Raw genomic sequence first — 18654 nt, forward strand, 5'->3', positions numbered from 1 at the left:
CAATCACAGCAGGACTGTTTTGTTGTCAACATGAAGCATAATGTAAGAACAGTGAAATTGCAAAATCAATCACACATGTGAAAAGCATAAATGCAAACTGAATTCAACCTTTGTGGGCATACCCATCATCTCCCAATTAGATGATCACATACTAATGTTTCCACAGGACTCCTATCTTATTTAGCACATAGATTAGATTTTTAAAAAAACTCCTAATTGATCTAGCCGAGTATACACTCTATGTTCGTACTCCTAGACTCTCTGCAGCATTCAATACTATTAATTAATGCACCACCTCATCCTAGAAATACAGCAACGATCCAGTATACTGTAGTCAAACTGGTTCCCGAGTCCTCCCTAGAAGGACACACCAACACACAAAACCAGGAAAACTGCACTCATGCTGCTCAGTGCTTCTCACACCCCAGAGGAAGCAGTTCTAATTCTTTAGATATGAACTGATATACCTTAATGCAGTAATAATCACTTCAAAACTTTTACCCAGAAAATAAACAAATGGGAAAAAAATATAAAAGTGTTGCAAGTTACCAATTTGGTTTTAACATCCGCAAGATGTGGTGCTGAGGTATACAAACGAAATAAGAGATGCACAATGCCTGAATCTTTCTATGTAATTTCTCCTATGTGCATTTGTATACCAAAACATTAAAAGACAATATATGGTTAGTGATAGAAACCTTTATTCTCTTATTCCTACTAAAAATAGAATCCTTATATTTAAAGCATTGCATAATTTATCAACAATTTTCACAGTAACAAGGTAATAAACACCTCACTACCATATAGACCAAGACTAATTCCCACAGCTAGGCATAGCATTCTCTGCACTTCTACTGTCTAAAAATTATATATTGCACTACTATAGGCATTTCTGCAGGAGATTACTTAAATTATATTTAAATCCTTAATGATACAGATCTTGAAACTTCTGGGTTTTGTTCACAGCTGATTAGAATAATAACTAAGTATTTCTTTATTATGCCCCCATGAACAAGAGGTTTCAGGTGATACAAGGTCTTCCACACTTGCACACCAAGTACAAACCACTAACCCCTGCTGCAGTTTATCAACACTGAATCACAGAAAATAATAAATGTTTAATGCTGGAAAACTGTTAAAAGGTTACCCAGAGAGCTTCCAAATTACTTTCTAAATCACTGGTACTTCGGATAAAATTTCTTTTGTCCATTCTTTTATGTCAAAGTTTCTCTTTTTAACATTTCCTGAACAAAATTTCCCAATTCACTTTCCAACATACAAAAGCAACATGAAATTGGCCATGTATTTCAGCATGGATAGTGGGAGCAATATGAAAACTGTGATAACATCATTCTTTAACTAAGGCAGAAATCTTTTACTCCACTTTGTCTTTCAAATAGCAATTTCTTTTCTATGTGAAATTTATTAATAAATATAAGCTACTGCAAGACAGTCACTGTGGTGGGGCAGGACAGCTCAGTCCTAGAATAACAGAACAGAATGGTAATTCTATGAGCATCCTCTTCCCATAGTTCTTGGGCAAGATGGTAATCTGCAACAGTCTCCTCTTAGCAGGGGAGAGAGGGCAGGCAGTGCTCAGGTTACTGTGCACCTGCTCATCTTCAACAAAGTTAACTGATAAAACTAGTTTATACACTTTACTAAAGGAAAGATGCTGCTTATAAATGCAGCTAGTGGGCTGATTAGCATAAGTTCATGACAAGTGCCCTGTGCTGTTAAATAACAGCACATAAATATTTAAAATACCAGTTGGAAAAATAAATATTTTGCTTAACAGGAGGCTCACCTTGCATGCATGTAAGTTCAGAAAAACACCTTGCTAAACCAGATAGCTATTTCACTTAGATCTCTTTACTACTGAGATACAGTTGCTAGATAGCAAAGGAGACACAAAAAATTCACAGTATGTATGTACCAAATCTGCTTTATAGAAATAATTAAAAAAAAAAAAACAAAACACCACACCCTTACTATAACACTGTATTTAAAGATTAAATGAAAGCAACATTTCTCAGAACACCAAGTACAGAAAAATCCTGAATTATAAAGGTACTTGCCAAGGAAATGCAACATCTACATGAATACTTGTAAGTATTCATGAGCCTTTATAACCATGCATTACAAGAAGTGCACGCACCCTCTCTCTCTGATACTGGCTCAATTCCTAATACCAAAGGTCCTGCTGAAAGTAAAAATCATGGTTTGAAGGTTACGTTACTGTAAAATCACTTGTTATGATTTGTATCAGGAAGTGGCTCATCATGTATTACAATTTGGTTCCCAGTGCCATAAACTGCGGTACAGCATCAAAATTATGACTGAAAGTGGCAGCTATTTAGATAAGTACAAGCAAATTAGTAAGTGATAAGAATTAAAACTGTCAAAATTTCCTAGGTATTCAAATCATGTTACTCAAATTTAAGCAACTACAAGGATATTCGTTATGCACATAAAATTACTTTACGCTAATAAAAGTTTAAAGTCACACCACTTATCTTTTGGAAGCAATCTGACCTCTGATACATGCAGACAACACATCTAATTTTAAGCGAATATTCTGCCAAGAGCAGAATTTTCTGTTTTCTCCCCCTCCTTAAGAGTACTGTCCAATATAAAAATGATTAAGATTCACAAGCCTTACTGTAAAGTGCACTTACCAGTGCTGGATTATCTTTAGTTTCCACACCGAAAACATTCTGTCGTTTCACTGTCAGCAAATCAAGATCTTTAGCATCATCATCATCGTCATCGTCATCTTCAAAGAACTGCATGGAGTCTGGGTTTGGTACCATGCTCGGTATAGGAACTTCTTTTTCCTCCTCCTCCTCAGATACCTCTTTTGATTCATCCTCAGACTCACTACTCTCCTCAGCACCTTCACTGGAAGCAGAACATTCCTCAGTTTCTTTCTTTCTCTCCTTTTCCTTTGTTTTGTTAACAGACACCTTTCCACTGGAATGAATTTCACGTTTCTCCACTCCTTCCTCATTTATCAAGGAGAGGGTATTTTTATTTTGCTCTGTCTCCTGCAAGTGATCTGTCCCATCAGCAGCCTCATTCGCACGTAGCTGTTTCCGAACTTTTTGAAGAAATCTCACACGAGGTGCCATTGCAAGACCAAGTGATCTAAAGCATGGAATTAAACAAATAAATTAAACTGAAAGGCAGATAGACAAAATTTTACTAAATTAGAAGCCCTCATCAATGGCTCAAGTGGCTTGATTTTAATTATGGTGATTCATATTGATACATTTTGACCAACATATTTACAAAACAGTATCTGGCCTACAACAGGACAACCTAGCTTGAAAAATGCAAGTGAACATTGGGAGAGGAAGGAAGGTGAAATAACTGAGGACTCTCAAGAACAGTTACAAATCCTCCTAGGAAAGAAAACAAAGTACCTGAAAAGCTGTAGACAAGAGCAAATTATTTATGATTCACAGTAAAATATGGTGGAAGAAACACCAATGTAATTTGGTATTGAAAATACACACATATCATGTCAAGGACTGAGAGAGCACTGATCTCTGTCAGTGTCCTTCACTGCTAGAAGTGCACCTGGAACATCATCCCCACCATCTCACGGTGATAGAGAGATTAGAAGAACAAACGCAGTATGGATACATGACCAGTTGCAGAAAAAGCTAAGGGAGAGGCATTTCTCCCTCAAAGGAAATCTCACCTGCCTGCATCCCTCTACAAGGCTTTACCTTTATGGCATATGTAACTAGCAGTGCCAACAATATTATTACTTTACCCAGTTATCCATGACAATTCAAAGTTATACTAATACTCTATACACGAAGGGACAAACATTAGCCAAGAAGCAAAAATACAGTATAGCAACAATACTGGAGAGCATTGCATGGGAATAGGTACTCTGTCTCCAACAGATCATTTGACTTCAGTTAAACTTCGTAATTTCCCACTATTATTACACCTGATCCTGTCAAATCCAAATTCAAAAAAGCAATATTTAAGTCTCTTTTAGAGCTCACGAGCCTTCTTATTAGGTGAATTAAAGGGGGGGGGGGGGGGGGGGGACGGGGAGGGGGGGATGGGACACACAACACATGGCACTGGTACCATGCAAGGAACACAAAGACCACAGCTACATATAAAAACACACAATACAGGGATGCTAATGGTTTTAATACTCAGGGCTTGTATGTACACTTAAAGGAGTAAAGTATTTAACCAACTAAAACGGCTACATATATACACATGCATACACACATATAAAAGACCAGTCTCTTTTGATTCAGATTATGCACAGTTATACACCATCTGTCTTCCCAATGCTGCTCGTTTCAAGTAGACAGCATTACGTCTTCTATTCACCACACAGCTCTGAATAAAGAAACCTGAGTTATGTCACAGGAGAAAAATCAAATCTATACTCCATGGTGGAAATGTCATTATAAACAGTCCATGAAGCATCCAAACGGTACTGCAGAGCAGTAAGAGTGGGCTGTAAGCCCTGCAGAGCCTTGAAGTATTAATGGTAGCCAATGGGACAGAGTAGTCAACAGGAGAGGCACCCTACTTAAGTAACAAACAAAAAAACAAACCCAAACACAACCACACCTGTGGTTAAACATCCAAAAAAGCAGCCCACACTGTTAGGATGAGGAACAAGTTTTTCAATAACGTCAGTCTTAAACAAAATTTACTTTACAATAAAATTAAGTATTTCTGATAACGCAGTATTGTTGTTCTACAAGGAATTAACAGCAATGATAAAGTAAATAGTTTTATGAAAAAAAGATCAAAGGAAGTTTTTATCCAGTGTATTTTGCACATTTACTGACACTGCACCGATGAGAGGGTAACACAACACATTTGGGAACTGAAACCAGAGCAACCCGCAATCTTGTTTCAGTGTTTGACAGCTACGAGTAATTACCTTTACAATGAAACTAAGTGTTAAAGTCTGTCCTGTTGACTAACTGAAACAAAAATAACCAAACAAAGCAGATGTTACACTTCACTGCAGCAGCTGAAAGAGATTCAAACCTGGAATTGGTCTGTAACACCAGGCACAGTAAAACACGTATAAAGAAGACTGCTGCAACATCAATGAATGTGCAACCTCTTCAGCAAGGGGATCGAAGCAGCAAAAAAAAAAAAAAAAAAATCCGTTGCAAGAGAAACACTTTTTTGCTTTTCCAGATTTCACAATATTATTCTACATAAAGTATTGCTGTCAGCTATTGACAAAGTACTTCAAGTAGTAGTACTGTATGAGAACTATGCAATCTGCTCACTTCTGTTTCTCATGCAGACAGACACAATGTACACAGGGTTGCAAACTCCGATTTTATCACAGCTTTTCTTCTGTGCCTCCAGACCTGGGATCAAAGATCAGGATCACAGCTGCAGAGGAAAGTTTGACAAGGTGAAGAAACTACTCTCTCCACAGGAAAAGTTAAAAAACAGTCAAAGAGAGCAGCCCATGATGTGGAGGAGACTTCACCATAGCTTTTCTCATTCAAATATGAAAATGCACCCACCAGATTGCTGTTCTGCACTGATGTCTTACTTTAATAATTGCATCAAATTAATTATCAGTTAGTGTTGGCCAGTTTTTCTACACTGCTTAGCAACCCTACCAAAAAAAGATCAGTGCTACCAGAATTCAGATGACATCTGAACCAAAAAGATACAGCCCTTTGACTTGGGGGATAAGGAAGGTGTTAAGGTCATATTTGGTAAAAAAGTAATAGTAGATAAGCTTAAACAAAGCTGTGTACAAACAATCCCCAAACACTTTTAATTACTTAACTTCCCAAAGAAGTGTCAGTATTTTGGCTCGTTACTGCCTCTTTTCTATAGTGTATTCCAAATGGAGAACAATTTGGGACAAACACATTATACTACTGCTAAAAGTTTCCTCATATTGTAAGATTCAACAATTTCTTTAGAATTTATTTCTTAATCATTTGCCAAATCCAGAGCGCAGTTATACTAAAAAAAACATGATTATATGAACTAGCTTTTCTTTCCATCAATTAGAAAGGACAATATTAGTTTTGATTAATTCGTTAGATGCCACTCAGACCACAGCCCTGCTCTGATTGGAGTTACAGCTATTCTTTGATTTTAGTGCAAGCATTTCATGTGCTCTTCTGGAAGAAGAAATGTGCAAGGTTTTACACTAACAGGTAAGGTTAGTGACATTTCATAAATTCTAACACTGAACACTATAAACATGCTAACATCACAATGTAGTCCTCAGACAATGGTAGCCTTTAAATGGCAAGACAAATTCAGCTGACAAACCAAAAAACAATCCTCTTTCATATTTTGGTGTGAAATGCAATGATTTCTTGGGAGCAAGCTCTTATAGAAAGACATTTAAAATCAGCTTTGAAAGGCAATACTGAAACCAATGGATTATTTTGCTACTATAAATGAAAGTACAGCTGACAGTTCTATTCATCAACAGAAACTGAGGTGGCCAGACATCATCATTCCCTAACATTGATCAGGGGATGCGTAGACATAACCGAACAAAACACCTACAATGCTCAGGTACCTCCTTCAAGTCAAAGTAAGTTGACAAAGATTTTCAGGAAATAAGTTAAAAGAGTAAAACTCCAAAAGAGAACACTATATGGTTTTACGAAGAATACCACTTTCGTTTGCCACTGAGTAACAAAAAACAAACGTTACTAAACATCTTTTATATTAATTCAAATGAATGGTGATTCAGACTTAAAATACTGCCTTTTCTGAGGTTTGTTAACTATGCTTATACAAAGATCTTTGGTATGTTTACATTAACCTGGTAATTTCACTATGCCTCTATTTGGACTGGGTGAAAAACTGGGAATCTCTCAACTCTTTAAAAATAAGATCGAATCTTAGATACTCAGAGCAAAATCTGCCCTTGCACAAAACAAATTGAACAGGAAATTTAAGACTAGTACAATCTTTTAATTTTTAAGTGTCATAAGTTCCTAATCTGTACCTATAAGATTTCCAGTCCTTTTTGAAATATGAGCCAGTTGTAAAGAATCTGATGCCACTTCCGCAGAACTGTCGCACAATTTTACACAACATAGTGCTTCATTCTAATATTAAGTTACTACATTTACTAAATAAGACACACTCCATTAGTGAACTTCTTCAGAATGATTTGAACACATAAAAACATAGCACAGTGATTTCTTTTACTGTAGAACAGGTTCAGATGAAGATTTAAATAGCCTGAAAAAGGTTAAATACTCCCAGAAGCTATTTCAAGAGAAGAAATGTGTATTACTTGCCTTGCAATATGCACTACATCTACATTTAACATTTAAAATGTTTTCAGAAGACAGGATGAGCAACCGTTTGAAAGCAGGAGAAATCAAATCAACTGAGGTGATACAAATCTGAATTAACAGGCTTTCCAGATGGTCTGATTAGTAACCAAAATGAACAGAGAAATTACTTTCGCTGTGTTATTTATTTTACTAGTCAGCTTTATCCCCATACATTAAGGAGCTCAAATGCATGGTACTCTACTAATACTAAGGAGGGCCAAGCTAATCAAGAGTTTACGGGTCAGGATTAAAGAGAAGGCCAACAAAGAGCATGTCATCATTGGAATCCAATCACTTAGAAGACTGAGATGTAGCCTTGTTTACAGAGGTAAAAGCAGCCTCCACATTGCAGTTGCAGGCCCTGATGCTCTTGATACCTGAGCCACCCTGCCACCCACACAGCAATGCACAAGCAACTGAGATTTCTAGAGTGCATTAGAGACCAATTCTCCCATTTAGCTGGATTAGCCAGCTCCGAGAGGCATTCTACAGGAACTGCTCCTCATGCATATGCAAGTGCATTTACTTCTAAGCTGAGTGAAGGTCAATAGCAGGCTTGGCTGCAAAATGAGAAAAGGTAGTTCAAGAACCTACAAGAAACGAGGATAGTGCTAAGAGAATAATAACCCTGGACTTTGAGAGAGGAGACTGCAGCTTGTTCAGATATCTGTATGGCAGGATCTGAAAGCTCAGAAGTTCACAGAAGTAGTTACAGAAAGCTCATAAAGGGATGGCTGGATCTCCAGGTGGTTGAGGGGGATTTGTATGAGAAATGCCCAAACTCTACAGATCATTGGAAGGAATATGGAGATCCATATGAGTAATACCATATGAGGCTGAGATTAACTAGGTAACACCATGAGAAATACCAAGTCTGGATACAGGTGTACAAAGACTGCAAACAACAGGGAAAAAGTAATTGGGGTGGGCTTTTTAGTTGGAAGGAGACTCGGGCATAGAAAGGGAAGTACAAGGGCAGCGAGAAGGAGAGCCGTGAACCAGCAAAGGGATAATGAGATGTGCAAAGCCTGTGATGGGCACTGCCTGAGGTACACAACAGGCACCCTGCACTTGCTCATGGCAGCTGGAGCAAGATAACAAACAAAACCCTCTCTCCTGACTATGCAGTAAGCGTCAGGCCAACATCCACAGCCAGAGGGACTGGGGTGAGAGTGCAGTGGGTGCTTCCCTGGTCAGTGAGAGACAGATCATGTATCCTGTTATCATCCATTTCAGACCTGACAGCACCTGCAGCTACCTGGTGATTTTTAACACTGATCTGTACTTGCAAAATTAGCTGGTACAAAGTTGTGTGTATCAGACATTTCCCAAATAACACGGCTTCAATTTATTTATTCTCTATGTACCAATACAGGGATAAACAGAGAAAAATATGCTGCATTCCTCCTAGAAGACACGACAAACTTCACAGAGGAAATTACCTTCCTTGGCAGCCCCTTAGAGCTGTGACTAACCTGTCCATCCAGCACACTCACCTGTTAAGATCTGCCCCTGGAGACTCATATATATATATATATACACATGTTGGCATTCAACAAAATAAAGTGCCTGAGAAGTAAAGTATTTCAAATCCCTGCCTCCTCTTTACCTTGTCTCCTTATCCAGGAGACCAGACAAACTGATTATTCCTTTCCACCCTGTTGTTTGTTTATGTTTTCTTATGTTTTCAAAGCTGTCCTTTGCAATGAAAAGATAAATTTCTCTTTTATGCAAGCATCGAGTTTCTCCTTTGCCAAACTTAAAGGCTGCCTGTGTTCACACAAGGCCTGTGCAAGTCTTCCTCCAGCAAATTATTCTTGATAGCAATTTGTAATGAGAGGGTACTGGAGAGAATACTAATGTACCATAGCTTAAAGGTGATCAATCTCTAGAATACATATGTGTATGTCTATAGACATGCACACACACACACTTTTTTTCTATATATTGTTTTCTAGATATATAACAATTTTATATCGTATCTAAAGAATTTTATATAATATATAAATATATAAAGACTACTGCTTTTCTGCACACTCAATCAACAGAGTTTAAGGGAATCTCAGTGCACAGACATGCCAGACAAGAGAGCAATGAAGAAAGTGGGCAACAGCCTGACAGACATACGCAAACCTGAGAAGGGCACTGAGCAGCCTATTTTGTCTGCAGGATTTTCAGTGGAGTAACATCTATAAAGCTAGCAGTAAATCTCCACAGAAAGGCTGAAATACTTTCAGAGAATACCCACAGAACGTAAAGGGAAGAAAGGATTCTCATTCCAGGTTTTGCCAGGAGTTTGTGTGCAGAACGTAAACCAAGGTTGCTTCTGAATGCAGAATACAAACATACCAGACTTTGAGGGCCTTTCAGATAAATTAAGCTGACTGATCCACTGTTATCAGTGGATGTGCACTGAATTGAAAGCCAGGGAACTGTGGGGTGCATTTAGGGAGACTAGCAGTCTGGAGAGTGAGGAAGAAGAGTGCCAACAGATTGTTGATTTAAAGCAGGATCTCCAAATTATCTCCTAGATTTATTATCTTCTGACTTTTTGATTACACTTCTATATATTTCAGTCTTGACTAAACCTCTCCTACTCTCTCCAAACAACTGTCTGCTTTCGTCTATTTTAATGCAGGAATGACTTATTTGTAACTTTACAAAACTGGGATTAGAACTGACTTTGATGAAGGACTAAAGCCTGGCATAGAGGTCTGAGAAGAACAGAAATGTAGACTATTCTGTCTACATCAGTATCAGATACTAGATGGCACATCATGCTGAAATCCAGAAAGAGGCAGTGGGATTCTGAAAACTCAGCATTATCACCATCTGTCAGTTGGTTTCTTAACACACTGGTTAAATTTGTGTGGTCATCCCTCTTAGTCCTAATCTTCTGTCACTATCCCTTACATTCAGTATAGCAAAACCTACAATAAGGTTTTAAAGATGCTGAGAAATCACACAGGTGAAGGGGCAGGCAATGAATGTAGTGAAATTTTTCAAGTTTCTGCTAGTTCTCCTTTTTAAAAATTTCTCAGTCCATAAAATAAGAAAGCATCTTTTATAATAGGCTTAGGTACCTTAAAAAACATAGCCATGTTAATTACAGCACATCACAGGAAGACCAGGTGTTCTACAGTCTAGTAATCTGTCACATCTTAGTTCATTATGCCATGTGCTGACAAGTTTGAAGACTTAAGTCTTCTCTATATGAAACTCCAGAGACACAAAATTAATTTACCGTTCGTCTTTGAGCACCTTCCTGCTCCCTTCTGACTACCCTATGTCCCATGAGATTATTCAAAAACTTCATGTCTTAAAACAATCTCAGATGGTTGTCATCTGTAAAGTCAACCTGTCAAAATTAATTTCCCTCCCATACAAAATGTGGAATGGTTCATGTATATGTACAAAAACAGACATAGTAAAATAGATGTTATTCAGTCCAGTGCAGATGTTTCATCTTTACCAAGTGCATTGAATCTTCTGAAAAGTAATTTATGTCCAAGGAGCAATGTCCCAATCACACTCAAAATGCGACTACAATATATCGTCTTTAGATACTCCAGTTTCTTTTTAAATAATACACTCTACAGGTTGGCATTTAGCTATGAGGCTGAAAGGCGAATCTGAAAAAAAATAAAAACCAATACCTATTGTTCTCTATACTTTGACTTCACAAGTTTTGTCTTCTATTGTATATAGCAAATGTACTTCTGCTGCAAGAGTTATTTCTCTCTGTAGAGATATATTGGTTTTACACATAACTTCTATTTAGAATGTCCTTGAAAATGTGCAAAAGCACAGCATAAATATGAAACTGTAAATACAAGACTGTCCAATTCTGGGTGTTAACATAGTCAAAACAGCTATTTAAAGCTATCATACACCACAAAACTTCTCACTATACAGTTTTCACTTTCCAAGTTGATCATACTTACAGGGCATATTCTGCTAGAGGCAATTTGAAAACATCAAATACTTCCTTATTCTTCATTAAGTAAACTGAACGCAAGTAGGACACAAAACACTGAAAGAAAAAGAAAAGTGTTTTAACAAAAAAAGGAACAATTCAGTTACTAACGCATGAAACTACCATTATACTGTTTCTCTAAACATAAAATAGAATTTCACTATTAAGTGGTCTAACATTGATTTCAGACTTTTACACAATACCCATCAGCCAAAATTTATCAATGCTACAGAAGTGATGCAACTTCAAGTATTCAAATATTTCATTAAACGCACATTAACTGGCTGAATTTCCCAAAGGTATGTCATCTTATTTTCCCTAGGAATAAAATATGGCAAATTAGTCAGAAGGAAACATCACCAATTCTTCTTTTTTTTCCTCCCAGCTTTTCTGAATGTCATTATGCTATTCTGATATCCAAGTTATGTGGAAGCAAGAACAGCCTGTGTTGCTATCAATCTGAGGTTTCCTGACTTAATCTTAGCTACTAACAGAAAGTGGTTCAACTCGACATAGCTGCCTTTCACTGTGGCCTAAAATAATTACCTTGCATTTGTCATCAGCTCATCATATACACACAGTCAAGGAATGCAACTCAGCTGACCAACATAAATTCACTATACAACATCTACTAAGACCAGTTCAAGGTTGAGGATTCAACTAATCCCAGACTTTCACCAAGAACACTGGAAGCACTGCATTAACAGAAAAACTTAATCTTGTGTTGCATTTTCCCTCCATCCATGCCAAAAGGAAGATTCTTACTCTTCTCATGTTTCTTTTACACAGTCTATTTCTGCCTATTAGCAGCAGCATAAATACTAGAATATTTTAAGTATCAGAAAAGATCCTTGGATTTCTGTTGTTCGTAACCTAATTTCTAACACTTGCCAAAGCTCCTACCACAAGGTTTAAACCAGCAAACACTAGTAACAATAGCAAATTAAGCTCGTATATTCAAGCATACTATAATCACACCCTTGTTCTGCTGCGGAGAAAATACTGTAGTAATAATTCACGTAGAATTTTTAAAAAATATTAAAAAAATCCATTTCTTGTTAACCTGAGACAGAGGAGTAAAAGACCCAAGAGTGAGAAGCATTGATCTCTTATAGGGATTCTTTAAATGCTTCTAAGAGAAAAAACATTTCCAAAAGTGAAAAGAAAGATGAGACAGTAAATTAAGCAATGTCATGAAGTCATACTTTTCCCCTTGGCAAATTGAAATAAAAACTATTAATTGTAAGATATGTAGAGCTAAGATAAATACTTTTCAAGCTGCCCAACACTTCATTATAGAAATAAATTTCCATTACTTATTTTTCCAAGTGCTGAGCTTTTGGTGTGGTGGTGCAACCCCTCCCACTTAACGGACAGACATCACTGCAGTGTCCCCTACACAGTAACAGTCAAACTAGCAAGAAAAACACATTCGTTTTTAAGAATGCTTTTCAGAACTGGATGAATTGACTATTAAAATTACAAGAAATGCCAAGAGGCAGCATCAGTCCATGAGAGGAACTGCAAAGGTTTCAAAGGAGTCCCAATCTGATTCACTTTCTTTCCAAGCAACAGCAGAGGAACCATGTCCTTTCAAATGAACCATGAAGTTTGTTGAAGCAATCAGTAATCAAGAACTTTCTTTTTTCTTTTTTTTTTTTTTTAAATAAAGTAAAAGCATCTTGAAATAAATCAACAAGCTTAGAGGACACAATCACTTAGACCTCATGTCCTCAACACAGTAAACTACATCCTACCTGAACCTGCACATAGCTGTGCTGTTTCATTGCTATTGGATCCATTCAGGTAGGGAATTTATTTCTTAAAAACGTCAAGAATTTGGCAGCTTGCAACAGACAGGCTAGACAGCACAACATTTGTGTCTTTAAGAAATCCAGCATTCAGGATTTCATTTGCATTACTTTTATTGTTTTATTCACATCGAGATGTAAGACTACTGGGGCACATTTGCATAGTATGCCTGAACAACCTTATTAAGGAGGGACGCTTCTATGATAAACCACTTGTCTATACTTCAAGATTTTCAAAAACTGAATGCATATAGAGTTTGTCTGCAAGATGACACTGCACTGCTACACATAAATAAAAAATTGCAATAAAAATGGCTTGAAAGTGTAATTAAATGGCAACTAAAAATTCTTCAAAATTAAGTTTTTATCTAACACTGACAGACAGCCCATGTTTGATTTTATTCTTGTGCTATTTTGAAACTTTATCTTTTTTTTTTTCACCCAATTCAGAAGGATCTTTCTCTGCCTTTTAAGAGATCTTAAAAAGCCAAAGCCAGAAGAAACGGAGAGGTTTGTTAGTATTTTCAATCCAAGTAAGATGATGCTAGCTTCCTCCTACTCTCGTCCTCCCCCAACCAGCTGCTCTGTCATTTCTGATACAAATTGATGTAACTGCAACTTCCTGTGGCAGTTGCAGATGATCTTAATATGTCAGCAGTACATCTGGCCTGTGCAACATTAGGATGAAGCTTATACTGACATTCCACGCGCTACAAGTAATACTTTGTGCACTACAAAAACCTGCGATACCTAAATACCAAAAATAGTTTTAAGAGCTGTCCCTTGAACACTTTCTTAAACATTTTATTCACAAAGCTCTCACTGACTTCCTCAGGCACTTTGATCTAAGGCTCCTTGTTTAGGAAAGTAAGAATAACATTCCTCTGGCCCAGTGTCTCTACTGCAGGCATCCAAGCTAGGTCACATCATACAGGCTACCTTTGCAGTGCAAAGAAACCGCCATTCATCCATCCCAAAGGGTTTTAAAAGTATCTATGCCAGGATACATCCCAGAAGTGCCTATTCCTCTCTATCAGCTATAAATGAAAGCTCAGACAGATTAGCTCACATAGGACATCTAAAGTTAGGTGAGATGAATCTCAAGAGTTTTAAATATTGCAACTTGCCTCATTTTACATCCCAGTTCAACAGAATGGCTACAACTCTTAATCTCCCTTAAAGCACTCATGATCCCCTTTGCATTTTACCCTACTACTCAGGTTTACCAGAATATCTTCAGATGTCATCAATCCCCACACTAGCTCAAACAAATAAAAAGTTATTTACACTAATCCATAGTTTCTGCAATCTTGTATTTCTCAGGCTTTTGCATTTCTGGATTTCTGATCATTTGGCCTTGGTAGTAGTCTTTAAATCTGACATATATATATATATAAAACCAAAAAAATGACCCGAAAGATTTTTCTTATTATTCTTTCAACCATCTTGATGCCCTGCATCTCAATTTCAACTCCTGATTTTGCATGGTTTGGAAGACACTTGGTACAACCACAGAATTCATAGGCTCATGATATTCACAGTTTAAAAACAAATGAACCAACCAACCTCAGAACACCAACACACTGCAGCACTTCAATAACACAAGTAGTAAGCTCTATCCGAAACTAAAAATATTATAAAACCAGTGAAAGGTCAGCAAACACGTCTAGTCATGGCAAGAGGCAGTGCAATACCCAGAAATGTTTCACAGGCCATCTTCCATGGAAGGCGTCTTTTACAACAAGCTCAGTCTAGTCCAGGAACCTACATAGTTATTTTAAGTTTTCCTACCTTCCCCAAACCTGCTAAAATCTTGGTGAAATTCATGTACTGTTCATGAAGTCTCCCAACATTAAACAGCACAGCAAAGAAATTCCATTCATAGTCTCATTTACACACTTCTCCATCTTACCCGGAAGAGCTATTCTAAGCTATTTTGCTTCTCATTTAAGTTCAAATGAAAGTTAAAATGATTTACTCAATGCATTGGATTTTACCACTGAGAAAGGACAAACTGTCATATATATTCAGGAGACACAAGAAAATGGGCATGTGAGGGCTATATGGTTTCCTATTTTTAACTTTTTAAGCCAAGGAATGAAATCTGCTACTTTTCTGTAACCTTTCTTATTATTATTTCAAAATGTTCTATATCAGCTCCCCAAGAAAAGTCCTCTCAGAAAGAATTACCAATTCACCTATTGCCTTCAATCAAAAGGGTTACTGAACTGAAAAGGGTACACAGTCCTATTCTTCATCGTACTAAGGACACATGATAGAAAAAAGATATATTTGTACTGATTTAACAGCTTTAGGCTTTACAGAATTACAGAACAGCTGAAGTCGAAAGGAACCTCCAGAGATCATTTAGTCCAAACCCCTTCTCAAAGCAAGGTCAGCTAGAGCAGGCTGCTCAGGAGTGCATCCAGTTTTTAATATCCAACAATGAGGACTTCACAGCCTCTCTGTGCAACCTCTTCTAGTGTTCAACCACCCTCACAATAAAAGTTTTTTTTTTTCTTGGGTTTAAATGAAGTTTTTTGTATATAAATCTGTGCCTATTGCTTCCTCTCCTGTCACTGGGCTCCACTCAGAAGACTCTGGCTCCATCTAATTTATAGTTCTCTCCCGATACACGAGATTCTCCAAGTGCTGAGTCATCTCTGTGGTTCTTCACTGGTCTTGCCTTCAGTATGTCCATGTCTTTCTTGTACTGGAAGCCCAGAATCAAGCTTTGCACTCCAGATGTGTTCACCAGGGCTGAGCAGAGGGGAAGGGCAGGATCACCTCCCCTGACCTACCAGCAACACTCTGCATAATGCTGCCCAGAATCATAAAATTATAGAAATGGTTTGGGCTGGAAGGGACCTTAAAGATAATCTAGTTCCAACCCCCCTACCACAGACAGGGATATCTTCCACTAGACCAGGTTGCTCAAAGGCCCGTCCAACCTGGCCTTAAACACTGCCAGGGAAGGGGCAGCCACAACTTCTCTGGGCAACTTATTTCAGTGTCACACCACCCTCACAGTAAAGAATTTCTTCCTTACATCTAATCTAAATCTAGCATCTTTCAGTTTAAAACCATTATCCCTTGTCCTATCACTACACTCCCTGATAAAGAGTCCCTTCCCATCTTTCCTGTAGGCCTCCTTTAGGTACTGAAAGGCCGCTATAGGTCTCCCCAAGCCTTCTCTTCTCCAGGTTGAACAACCCCAACTCTCTCAGCCTGTCCTCCTACGGGAGGTGTGAGGCCCCTGATCATCTTCATGGCCCCTTCAGCCCCATGATCATCTTCATGGTACTTCTCTGGACCTGCTTGAGCCAGTGCATGTCCTTCTTATGCTAGGGACCCCAGAGAATGTGGCTGGCCTTCTGCTGTAAAGGCATATTGTTGGCTCATGTTCAGCCTGTTGTCTACTAGCTCCTTTTCTGCAAAGTTGCTTTCCAGCCTTTTGGTCCCAGGCTGTATGGGGCTTCGCCTCCCCAGGTTCAGGTCTCAAACAGCTGGGAAAGACTCAAACAAAACAGTAAAAACCCTCAAACAGCTGAGAAGCAGCACCTACTAAATCAAAAATTACTTTCATACCCAAGACTGTAAAATAAGTATGTCCTCACCTATGCCCTAACTTTGGCACAAAAGCAGTAGGTTAGGTAGCTCTTCAGGCATTAGCATCATGAGCCCATGTTGAGCCCATGTTAACTCACACATGTTACACAGGCATACTTACCACCAACTGCTAATACATGATTATTGTTTGTACTGATGCCATGTTTTAAAGCTTAAAAATCAGAACAATTTAGCAGTTCCAAACACTGCTGCTAGGGCATATATGAACAGGTCAGTTATCCCAACAGCAGCTCTATTCAACAAGCATGTCTCAAGAACTATAGTGCAGCAGATGACTTACTCTTTGAGCCTTGTCTTTCAACTCCTGATCTTGAGCTAAGAAAGACTGCATCCTCTTTTGGATGTCTGTAAGTTTTTCAGGATTAATTCTGATTTAAAAAAACAAAAGAAGAAAGTTAGCTTTAATTATTAGAACATGCAAAAATAAGCACCTATTAAGTTCTCAGGAGTATCTTCACGTCTTTGGCATTGCTTTAATATGCATAAAGTTATTACTGCTCTGAAACAGCTTAGCATAGAACCATATTAAGGATGAAGCATACACTCCTCAAACAAATAATACAGAAAAGACAAAAGGGAGCTCAGACTTTTTATCCAGAGAGTTTTCAGTGAAGATGGTGAAACTTCTTCCAAAGCAAAGCCAAAATCAGCAGTAAAGAACTTCTTGAATTTATAAAAATGCTGAGAAAAAAATACATAAAAAGCACGATGAGTTATAGTGCCACTTTATACTGAGATAGCAGTCTTCGTAAGGAAATTCTCAGCCTTTTTGAAAGCTTAAATAAGATCCATTGCCCAGGGAATACTGAAATTTAAGTACTTCTTTCTTACACACAGATGAGCAAAAATAAACGACATTGAGATTAAACAGATTTAAGAGCTCCTTAAGATATTGATCAGGTGAATAAAGAACAGTGACTGCATTATAGAAAATGCCATTAAAACTAGTAAGAAGGCATGCAAGTCCTCTCCCAGACTCTGGATTTTTACACTTTTTCCAGTGATATCTACACTATCCCAGGTTTATTTGCCCAGATCTTTTCTTATCTACTTCTGGTTTTGATCTGCTAATGCCACCCAAGTGTATCATACGACCTACCACACATGGTAGGAGATTACCCCCTCAAATAGAGGTCAAAAGAGATGAACAACTATCAGATTTCTTAATCTGGTTCTTGCTGCTGTGTGCCATGCTTCTTCACATAGCAGTAAGTCAGTCTAAAAATCATGGCTCTGATTAAAATACTAGGCAAGAAACACTTCATAGTCATTTTTTGTAACATAAGCCATTATGATCATATGTTATTCTTACTGAATATGAAAGCAGCAATAAAGCAAGGGGTTGGAGGGTATTACCAAAGAATACTTCAATATATAAAGACATCAGGCTTTATTCCCTCACCCTTTCTATTTCTTATCTCTGTCACATACAGCCAGTGGAAAACTGTAGTGCACACTAGAGCTGTTTAGCTACAGTTTTAGTGAAAGATCAAAAAGCCGAGTTTTGGTTTCAAGCCAGCACATAATTTTCTCTGAAAGTGTAAAGACATAAGAAAGAAATAGAAGAGGCATGAAAAATTTAGTGGGGGACAAACTGACCAATGAGCCTTTGAAATGCAATGCAGGATGGAATGACCACAAGATACCAAAGATAGGAAAAGTAAACAGAAGCTCTGTGAGATTTTATTCCATAAAACAAGATTGAGAAGGTGAGAGTGAAAATATTTATGATCCTAAGAAAGGAAAATTGGTAGAACAGCAAAAGAAAAGCAGTGGCTTTTATTCAATTGTATTATAAGGTACAAACACAAAATACACAGCTTCACTGCAGTGAAAAGGCTAGGTGAAATCAACATGTTTACAATGATCTGAAACTCAAGAAGAAAGCTTTAAGTAGAACTGA

General features: G+C 37.7%; 1 protein-coding gene across 1 annotated transcript in view; it reads right to left on the minus strand.

The window, feature by feature from the left end:
* The window catches only part of DDX10 (DEAD-box helicase 10), a 186680-nt gene that overhangs the window by 131387 nt on the left and 36639 nt on the right, over positions 1-18654 (minus strand). The window contains exons 11-13 of the mRNA XM_074860118.1: positions 17032-17119; positions 11279-11367; positions 2679-3147 (exon numbers count right to left, since the gene is read on the minus strand). Of these exons, the coding sequence (XP_074716219.1) occupies positions 2679-3147; positions 11279-11367; positions 17032-17119 (646 nt within the window). The remainder of the gene's footprint in view (positions 1-2678; positions 3148-11278; positions 11368-17031; positions 17120-18654) is intronic.

This window comes from Strix uralensis, chromosome 2, assembly GCF_047716275.1.
Source record: "Strix uralensis isolate ZFMK-TIS-50842 chromosome 2, bStrUra1, whole genome shotgun sequence".
Lineage (NCBI taxonomy): Eukaryota > Metazoa > Chordata > Aves > Strigiformes > Strigidae > Strix > Strix uralensis.